Source organism: Triticum urartu, chromosome 1, assembly GCF_003073215.2.
Source record: "Triticum urartu cultivar G1812 chromosome 1, Tu2.1, whole genome shotgun sequence".
NCBI lineage: Eukaryota > Viridiplantae > Streptophyta > Magnoliopsida > Poales > Poaceae > Triticum > Triticum urartu.
In genome coordinates, this window is record NC_053022.1 from 263,683,987 (window position 1) to 263,695,351 (window position 11,365).

General features: G+C 45.1%; 1 protein-coding gene across 1 annotated transcript; it reads right to left on the minus strand.

The window, feature by feature from the left end:
- Positions 1-273: 273 nt before the first annotated feature.
- LOC125529973 (aquaporin TIP3-1) lies at positions 274-1,700 on the minus strand. Its single transcript, XM_048694423.1, has 3 exons — positions 1,385-1,700; positions 991-1,238; positions 274-883 (listed from the first exon to the last, which is right to left on the minus strand). The coding sequence occupies exons 1-3, from the start codon at positions 1,536-1,538 to the stop codon at positions 494-496; spliced, it is 792 nt and encodes a 263-aa protein (XP_048550380.1). The 5' UTR covers positions 1,539-1,700; the 3' UTR covers positions 274-493.
- Positions 1,701-11,365: the final 9,665 nt, after the last annotated feature.

Sequence of the window (11,365 nt, forward strand, 5' to 3'; positions counted from 1 at the left end):
CCTCCCCATATATATATATATATTGTCGTGGCCGACCCATGAGGTGTCGAAGTCCACAATACCCCAAAACCTTTTGCTTAACAGGGTTCAAGGATCATCGCTACTCTTTTGTATCCGGAAGGCAAAAAGTGACTTCAGGCGAAGGACGAGGAGCTCAACACGTGAAAAGAGAGTGTAGCCGCGCCGAATGATTCATTCTTGTATCAGTATGAATTATCGTATTTTCTTCTGGCACGTTTATTTTGTTGCACAATTAACCAACGCAATATCACAGAACCCGTAACAGATGAGGATACTATATTGCACTGGAAACTTATTAACACAAACGGAGCAAACATCACCTAGGAGATACTATAGGGGCAACCATGCACAGCAAGGCCACCCTCCATTATTAACCAAAAGTACCACACACTATACATACATATATAGCGATAAACCATAGCTGCAAGTGTTGGATTTAAAGGATTTGAAGCAGCTGCTTTGGCGGCGGCGGCTAGTAGTCCTCCGGCGCGAGCGGCTGGTGGGCGTGGGCGGCGGTCTCGGTAGACGGCATGACGACGTACTCGTAGAGGAGCCCAGCGAGGCCGGAGCCGAGGAAGGGCCCGAGCCAGTAGACCCAGTGGTGCCTCCACCGCCACCCGACGAGCGCCGGCCCGAAGACCCGCGCCGGGTTCATCGCGGCGCCATCGAACGGCCCGCCGGCGAGTATGTTAGCCCCGAGCAGGAACCCCACGGCGAGCGGCCCGATGGTGCCCACGTGGCCCCTCTTGGGGTCGATGACCGTCGCGTAGTAGGCGTACATGAGCCCGAACGTCATCACCGCCTCCAGCAGCACCGCGTGCCAATCCCCCACCCCCGACGCCAGGGAGAAACCGGGCGGCCTCTGCGAACACCATCCATCACAAGATTAATTAATTAATCAGTTAGCTTCTGCGATGATTAATTAGATAGACGGTGCTCGCGAGGAAGATCGAAGAAAGATGGTAGTACCATGCCTCCGGTGGTGAGGCGGAGGAGGAGGGAGGCGACGATGGCTCCGAGGAGCTGCGCGATCCAGTAGAGGAGGGCGCGCACGAGGGTGATGCGCCCGCCGAGCAGCGCGCCGAAGGTGATGGCCGGGTTGACGTGCCCCCCGGAGATGTTCACGGCTACGGACACCGCCACGGCCAGCGCCAGCGCGTGTGCCAGCGCCACGGCCACCAGCCCGCCCGCCGTGCTCATGTCATGGTAGAGCTTCCCTGCAAGCACACACATGCACACACGTACGTCTTGAGACCGTCGATATTTAAGCAAGCTAGGCTACATAGACGCATGGTACGGTGGACGAAGCTGGCCATGCATGCACGGACGGATGGGTGCTCGTATAGCTGGGTGGGGTGCGTACCGAGGGAGAGGATGGAGCCCTCGGCGGCGAAGACGAAGATGGCCGTGGCGAGGAACTCGGAGATGGCGGCGCGGATGGTGTCCGGGTGCGTCGCGTCCTCGCTGCGCCCCATGGTGAACCCCCGCCGCCCCGTCGTCCGCGCCGCCGTGCTCATCTTCACTGACCGACGTACGTACGTACCAAAGCAAGCAAGCCGCTCTTCTCTGCTAAACTCAACTCGTCTTTCTTGCCGACGATACGAGGATGTGACCAAGTGTGGCCGCACTGGCGTTAATACAAGTAGTAGCAGTGTGTGTGGGTTGTGAGGATGGCCGCCGCGTGCGCGCGTGGCTTATAACGTGGCCGCGGGTGGAGCCGCCGCCGCTACACGTGTGCGGGAGGACGCCCCAGAGCGGTGGCACGTCTCGCGTCTGGTCAGGAGGCTCGGTTGCCCGTGCATGCCAAGCCCGGCGTGTGCGGCGCGCACCCACCGCGCGCGACCATATGTAGTAGTACGTGTAGTGTGTGTGACCCGCGGCGGCTTCGCTCGGCGTGTTGATCTTATCCGGTGGCCAGGCTCCTCGCACCACCTGCCAGGTCATGGACATGCATGCAAGACACTGCGGCGCGGGTAGGTGCGGTGCTGCCTTGCCTTGCCTTACGCACGAAGTTTCGCGGGAGCAGAGCACCTATAGCTCAGCTGGCTGAAATTTTTGTCTGCACCAGTCAATTTTACTCTGGAACGTCTGATTCACATCCAACGTAGGCCGTTGACCCAAGTTGAGTTTCACTCGATTTCAACACACAGCCCGATCAAAGCCCAGCAGCAGAATAGAAGTGCTACTATCTAAACCCAACCGATCAAAGCCCAGCAAACAACTGCATGGCTGCTCCAGCGAGGTACTACTAATCATCGCCATATGTCATCAACGAGCGCATGCTGTCTTTGTGGTGTAGAGGATACGTGGAGGCACGCAATGCTTAATTGTTCAGCAGCAAGAAGTATTTGGGCACTGTCTACAGATGCAATTACTGAACAGTTGAGTACAAACGTTGATGATGATGCAAAACGTTGGTTGTTTGCTACGCATGATTCGCGTGCACATGACGAGTTCATCACCTTTGTAATGACTCTTTGGGCAGTGTGGGGAGCGCGACGGAAAGCAATATACGAGGACATCTATCAAAGCCCATTCGCTGTCCATAGCTTTGTCCAACATTACCTAGGAGAGCTGCGAGCAATCCAACCCAGGGTGACTCAGGTGCCCTGTTTCATCACCGAACAGGCCAACACAGTGGATCACGTCGCCTGTTGGGAGAGGAGGATCATATGGAGCCGCCGGTGCCATTTGCAGTGATCAAACCGGTATGTTCCTTGGTGCATCAGCAGTGGTTTTTCCAAATATTTCTGAGTCGGCGACTCTTGAATCACTGGCCATCAGGGAGGCGTTGGCCATAGCAGATGATTTGTACAAGAGGGGCATTCAAGTGGCGTCGGATTGCAAAGTGGTAGTGGACGATATACGACAGAAGAACCCAACGCTCTACGGGGCGATCATACATGAAATCATACACTGGAAAACTCCTCTTACTTTATGTAATATTATTCATGAATTTAGGAGCTCGAATGTCGAGGCTCACAAACTCGCAAAACACGCATTATTCTTAGGGGCTGGCCGCCATGTTTGGTTAGGTCAGCTCAGTGGTCTTCATTTCGTCCCTGTAAATATTGTGACGATTGGATAAAAAACTTCAAAGTTTGCGTAATAAAAACCAGTACTAGAATTAGCTAAAAAAAACAGTACTAGAATATTTCCCTTCGTCATGACCACACATATCCCGTACATGCAAAGCACTGCATAAACATCAACATGTATACATGCGCTGCTTTCACACGTATATTACTCTACTCGTATATTATAAAGATGGAGAATAAGAGGGATAAAAGAAGGAGTTCAACCAGAATTCTTATCTATTTTATTTAAGCAAAATTAATTGCAAATTAAAATAAATAATATAGATATTTCGACAAAGAAAAATATCCATTCAAATTAGTGAAATGAACAATAAAGAATTGAAACAAACGAATAAAAAAAATAAAATACACTTCAACCGAGAAATGAACAAAAGGTAAAAAATAAAATAAATACATTTTAATATAATGAAACTAGAAACATGGGAGTGGGGTTACCCTAAAAGAAGAAACGTGAAGAAAAAAAAGTCTAAGGGAGAAAGAACTCTATAAGTGGAGTTACCTACAAAAATGAATAAAAATAGAAACAACGAAGAATATGTTTCTTTCTAAGCAAAAGGGCTAGGTGTGGTGTTATAAAAATGAATTCAACAGATAAAGAAAAAAATCTATGAAAGAATGAATTACAAGAGTGGTTTAAACAATAAGAAAGCAAAAAAAAAACTTTCATCGATCATTTAAAAAATGTTTATGCGGTGTTAAAAATGTTTTACAACTTAAAAAGTGTTAACATATACAACTACGCCTAACATGAATAATCATAAAGAACTATTTTCAAACTCTATTTTTATATGCAGGGGTTAGTATATATTGACAACTTGCACACAAATTACATAAAACTTGCACTATTTTATAATGTGCAAAAACATGTGTAAGCTTGTGCAACATTAATAATAATTATGACTGAAGTCGATCGATTACAAAAATGAATTACATTTTAAGTGTCTAGTAAAAAATTAGTAGTGTCACAAAATTACAACATTAAATATGTTGTTGCATGCAATAAATATAAGAGAAAATTTAATGGCAAAGGAAATAATCTAGGCATCAATAAACGGCAATGTAATAAAATATATATTGTATAAGATATTATCAGGTAGAATCAATTAGGGGTACTGATAGTACCCTAAACAAGTAATAGAAGAAACAAAGAAAACTTGAAACAAATGATGACTAAAATTTGCAACAATTTTCACAAAACTTGAACTATTCCACTATATGCAAGTACAAGAATATAGTAGCATAGCTTTTAATAATAACTATGAATCGAATAGAACCATGAAAAATGAATTCCATTTTAATCCCAAACACAAAATTAAGTAGTGTTGGACAATTCCAACATCAAATATCCCGACACATGCAGAAATATAAATCTAATTGTCAAAAAAATCGACCAAGCATCAATAAACAAAGACATAATAAAATAAAATAAATACTAAGCAAGAACACCAAAATAGGAGGTAGAAACATTATCACAGATGACAAAAAATAAACAGTTTTTGCCAACCACTATTTTGTCATGGGTAAGCAAAACATACACTAAAAAACACATGTTATTCTAAGGTAGATGAATTAATGACATTTATATTACCTAAAAAGAAGAAAGAAAACTAAAACAAATTATGGCAAAACTTGCACGGATTTGCTATGTTCCACAATATGTAAGAACGAGCGTATAGTACTATAACTTTCACACAACAAAAATTAAGTAGTGCCACACTCTTGCAGTATTAAACCGTCACCGCATGCATGGATTAAAAGAAAATGCTATGATAAAAATATTAACAAATCAACAAGAAGAAGGAGATGAACTAAAACATTAGCATGAGCGGGGCAAAAGCTAACAATAAGGGGGGCAACTATTAACATGCACTGGATTTTTGGTTCATCAAATAGCTAACCACCATCCAATCTAGATCCAAAGGCCCAACCACATTCTTCTTCCCCTGGCCTTCTTTTTCCCCTTATACTAAAACTAAAAGAAAAACAAAAAAAAGTTTTCAAAGGAAGAATGATTTAGTGGCATTGGTATTACCCTTAATGAAGTAAAAAAAATAAACAATTAAAAATACTGGTATTACCCTATACTAAAAATAAAACAAAAAATAAAAAATAGAGTTTTCTAAGGAAGAATGAGTTAGTGCCATTAGTATTACCCTCAATGAAGAAAAAAATAAAAAAATTAGGAATACTGGTATTACCCTATACTAAAATAAAACAAAATAAAATAAAAGAAAGTTTTATATGGAAGAATGAATTAGTGCCATTGGTATTACCCTTGACAAAGTAAGAAACTGAAAAAATAAACTAAAAAAATGAAGGCAAATACTTACACACAATTTACACAAAAATTACACTTTTTATAATATACTCCCTCCGTTCCTAAATATAAGCCTTTCTAGAGATTTTAAAAAAACTACATACGCATGTATATAGACATATTATAGAGTGTAGATCCACTCATTTTCTCTATATGTAGTCCGCATTAGTATCTCTAAAAGGAATTATTTAGGAACAGATGGAGTACAAGGATAAGCAAATATAATGCAATTTTTGTGCTCTAGTATAATATACATATATTGAATAGTACTTATGTATATCATAATTCACACACATACCCAACATCCACACATACACATAGAAAAGAAAAAAATCATGTAGAAGAACAAACAAAAACAGCAGCTAACACACATGAAAACAAGAGAAAAAACAGAAGCAAGCCAATCCTCACACACATGCACGGGTATTATTCTAGCTAAGCAACCAATGTGCATGCGTTCATCCGCTGGCTACACTATTACAGCCTACCCATGTACATCACATCAGAAAACAAGTTGCGGAAGAGAACAAAGTTGGGAAAAGTAGACATGCGTCCGTGGACAGCAGCTCGGCCCAGCTACAGAAGAAAACAAGCTTGAAAAATCGACTGAACAAACAACATGCATTAGTCGACTACCTGGAGCCGGTATATTCTATGTCATGCTTCAAGCTCCCCCGAGGGCTTTGTGAACATCTTGATATGCTGATTCGAAAATTCCGGTGAGGATGTAAGGATGGCCAACACAAACCTAGTAGGGTGTCTTGGGAGGTAATGACAATGCCAAAAGGTTGAGTGGGCTGGGTTTTAAATATTTGAGCTCTTTAACCTCTCTTGTTGGCTAGACAGGCCTGGCATGTTTGAAAAACCCAGAGACATTGAATTCCAAAGGCAGTCTATTTTCCCAATAGAACAATATTACAAGCGAAAGTGGGCAACCACCCGTCCCAGATATGGAGATCAATTATAGAAGGCCGAGATATATTGAAACAAGCAATCATTAAACGGATTGGTAATGGAGAGTCACGGAAATTTGGAATCACAATTGGTTGCCAAGGACGAAGATGATGAAACTCTATGGGTGCATGTCGGCCAACCCCCCTCTACGGTGGCCGAGCTGATTGACCACACTTCGGCCACATGGGACATTCAGCGTGTTGAGGAGGTTTTTGTCTCAATGAATGTTTCAGTTATTTTGAATACTAGATGATGCCCCGTGCGTTGCTGCGGAATACTATAATTCATTTGACGTGTGAATGTTGGCCCTGAGTGTTGATTCACATCACGACTAAATGTTAAGAAACATTTATATTCACCTGGGGCATTCAAAGGCATATGTTTACAATAAACTGTCAGTCCAGGAAGTAATCAACTGAAACTTGGCTACATACCACCATATTTCCGCAAAGCAGACTAAGAAAATGACTCGATACAATCAAGTGTTAGGATCAATCAAAATTGTGGAAACTTTATCTACATCATAGTTTAAATATTTGATAACACTTGTGGTCTTCATCTTTGTCCAGTTTCCACCAGTCCCAGTAATGTCAAAAGGAAAATGACCTGAAAATTACCGTTAAGCAAATAAGTACTTCATGGAGGTAAAGTACATGCATTAGAAGAAAAGTCAGTAAAAGGCGAAAGAATAGTTCGCTTTGTGCTCACCACGCAGCTGCCTCTCTGACAACTGCCCTTTGCTGCGAACAATAGATGCATTCTTCAGGCCGCCGCGACACTTTCGGTTCAAGAACTATTGGTCCAAGCTAGAGGGGTTTGACCATGTGATTTTGGAGGCTTGGAACAGACCCTACGCATGTGCAGACCCGTATCTCATCCTGCACTGCAAGCTCACGCGCACTGCACGTGCTCTTAAGAAATGGAGTGCTTCTCTCCTTGGCGACCTAAAGATCTGAATGGCGATCTCTAACGAGCTTGTTGGTATGCTTGACACTGCCATGGACTACAGAGACTTAACAGTCGCCGAGCGCAGCTTCAGAGGGATGCTGAAAATGAACTTGTTGGGAATTGTTGCGCTGCAGAGATCACACTGGAGGCAGCGGGCTAGGATTGATTCGATCAGGGATGGTGATGGCAACACTGCTTTCTTGCGCTCAAAAGCAACAGCACGACAGAGAGAAAAATTAGTGCTTGCTCTCAAGCACAATGGATTATCGGTTCCCGGGCATTAGGAGAAGATGGACATTTTCTGGAACCACTTCAATGACCTAATTGGCATAAAGAAGATGCGCGGTTGTAGACTAAAATATGATGAGCTTGGTATTCTTGCTTCTGACCTATCTGCATTGGACAATGCTTTTTTAGAAAAGGAAGTAAGGGCCGCCTTAATGGAAATTAACCCGAGAAAGGCGCCTGGACCGGACAGATTCACTGCGCACTTCTTCCAGGTCTGCTGGGAGGTGATCAAGGCCGATATTATGGTGGCAATCAAGGCATTCGAGAACCTGAATTCAACCCACCTACAATGTCTCAATGAAGCCACGATGATTCTTATTCCCAAGAGTGAAGATGCCGAAGAGGGTAAGGACTATAGACCAATCAGTCTCATTTCTTTATTTGCAAAATTAATAATGAAGATTCTTGCTACAAGAACGCGGCCCAAGATGAATGACCTTGTGCTGCCCACTCAAAGTGCATTCATTAAAGGAAGATCTTTGCACGGCAATTTTATTCTCGCGCAAGGCATGACTGGGCAGCTGTACCTAAAGAAGATCCCTGCCCTCCTATTAAAGCTTGATGTGCAAAAGGCCTTTGACAGCGTTTCCTGGGAGTTCCTGCTTGAAGTCCTCACTGCAAAAGGCTTTGGCCAAAACTGGCGCAACTGGATCTCTTTGATCCTTGCATCGGCATCCACAAGGATCCTTGTAAACGGCGAGCTGTCAGCAACAATCTACCATCACAAAGGCCTGCGTCAGGGTGACCCACTGTCGCCATTGTTGTTTGTCCTCGTGATTGACATGTTGGACGCCCTAATCCGCACTGCCGTCAGTAACCAGTTATTCAGCCCCCTCGCTACGAGCTTGCCACCCATCAGGGCGTCATTCTACGCAGATGATGTTGTCATGTTCATCAGACCCTCGAGACATGAGATCACTGTAACCAAGGCCATTCTTGACACCTTTGCTGTTGCAAGTGGGCTGACGACGAACTTCTAGAAGAGCAGTATATGCGGCATCCGCTGTGAGGAGATAGACATCGCTACATTTGCTGCCACCCTTCAATGCCCGGTTAAAGAGTTCCCCTGCACCTACTTGGGGATGCCGCTAGGTGTCACGAAGCTCAAAAGAATCCATTACCAGCCCATTTTTGACAAGCTGCATAAGAATACCAGGGGGTGGAACAAGGTGCACATGTCGATTTCCGATCGAGTTACACTGATCAGATCGGTCCTATATGCTATCCCCACATTCCAATTGTTGGTGATCGACCCGAATCCGTGGATGGTCAAGAAGATTGACAATCTCTGTCATGCGTTCCTTTGGGCCAACAAAGATGAAGCCCCTGGTGGGAAATGTATGATATAAATTGGAAGCAGGTATGCCTGCCTCGTGCCATGGGCGGCCTGGGCGTGCCTAGCCTGGGATGCAAGAGCTTGGCCCTGAGATGCATATGGCTTTGGTTATCTTAGATGGATCGTTCCAAGCCATGGATTGGGCTTCCTGTTGGAAATATGCCCTAGAGGCAATAATAAAAGAATTATTATTTATTTCCTTGTTCATGATAATTGTCTTTATTCATGCTATAATTGTATTATCCGGAAATCGTAATACATGTGTGAATAACAGACACCAACATGTCCCTAGTAAGCCTCTAGTTGACTAGCTCGTTGATCAACAGATAGTCATGGTTTCCTGACTATGGACATTGGATGTCATTGATAACGAGATCACATCATTAGGAGAATGATGTGATGGACAAGACCCAATCCTAAACATAGCACAAGATCGTATAGTTCGTTTGCTAGAGTTTTCCAATGTCAAAGTATCTTTTCCTTAGACCATGAGGTCGTGTAACTCCCGGATACCGTAGGAGTGCTTTGGGTATACCAAACGTCACAACGTAACTGGGTGACTATAAAGGTATACTACGGGTATCTCCGAAAGTGTCTGTTGGGTTGACACGGATCAAGACTGGGATTTGTCACTCCGTATGACGGAGAGGTATCACCGGGCCCACTCGGTAATGCATCATCATTATGCGCAATGTGACCAAGGAGTTGATCACGGGATGATGTGTTACGGAACGAGTAAAGAGACTTGCCGGTAACGAGATTGAACTAGGTATTGGATACCGACGATCGAATCTCGGGCAAGTAACATACCGATAGACAAAGGGAATTGTATACGGGATTGATTAAGTCCTTGACATCGTGGTTCATCCGATGAGATCATCGTGGAACATGTGGGAGCCATCATGGGTATCCAGATCCCGCTGTTGGTTATTGACCAGAGAACGTCTCGGTCATGTCTGCATGTCTCCCGAACCCGTAGGGTCTACACACTTAAGGTTCGGTGATGCTAGGGTTGTGAAGATATGTATATGCAGTAACCCGAATGTTGTTCGGAGTCCCGGATGAGATCCCGGACGTCACGAGGAGTTCCGGAATGGTCCGGAGGTAAAGAATTATATATAGGAAGTGCTGTTTCGGCCATCGGGACAAGTTTCGGGGTTATCGATATTGTACCGGGACCACCGGAGGGGTCCCGGGGGGCCCAGCGGGTGGGGCCACCTGTCCCGGGGGCCACATGGGCTGTAGGGGGTGCGCCTTGGCCTAGATGGGCCAAGGGCACCAGCCCCTATAGGCCCATGCGCCTAGGGTTTCCATATGGGAGGAGTCCCACTAGTGGAAGGCACCCCTAAGTGCCTCGGGGGGAGGGAAACCTCCCCTGGCCGCCGCACCTAGGAGATTGGATCTCCTAGGCTGGCGCACCACCCCCCCTTGGCCCTCCTATATATAGTGGGGGAGAGGAGGAACTTCATACACCAGCCCCTGGCGCCTCCCTCTCTCCCCGTTACGTCTCTCTCTCGTAGTATAGGCGAAGCCCTGCTACTGTGACGCCCTGCATCCACCACCACGCCGTCGTGTTGCTAGATCTTCATCAACCTCTCCCTCTCCCCTTGCTGGATCAAGGCGTGGGAGACGTCTCCGGGCTGTACGTGTGTTGAACGCGGAGGTGCCGTCCGTTCGGCACTAGGATCATCGGTGATTTGAATCACGACGAGAACGACTCCATCAACCCCGTTCACTTGAACGCTTCCGCATAGCGATCTACAAGGGTATGTAGATGCACTCTCCTTCCCCTCGTTGCTAGTTTCTCCATAGATAGATCTTGGTGACACGTAGGAAAATTTTGAATTTCTGCTACGTTCCCCAACAGTGGCATCATGAGCTAGGTCTATGCGTAGATTCTATGCACGAGTAGAACACAAAGTAGTTGTGGGCGTTGATTTTGTTCAATATTCTTGCCGTTACTAGTCTTATCTTGATTCGGCGGCATCGTGGGATGAAGCGGCCCGGACCAACTTTACACGTACTCTTACGTGAGACCGGTTCCACCGACAAATATGCACTAGTTGCATAAGGTGGCTAGCGGGTGTCTGTCTCTCCCACTTTAGTCGGATCGGATTCGATGAAAAGGGTCCTTATGAAGGGTAAATAGCAATTGGCATATCACGTTGTGGTTTTGCGTAGGTAAGAAACGTTCTTGCTAGAAACCCATAGCAGCCACGTAAAACATGCAAACAACAATTAGAGGACGTCTAACTTGTTTTTGCAGGGTATGCTATGTGATGTGATATGGCCAAAAGGATGTGATGAATGATATATGTGATGTATGAGATTGATCATGTTCTTGTCAAGGGAATCACAACTTGCATGTCGATGACGAGACAACTTCAAGAAGACACAATGATG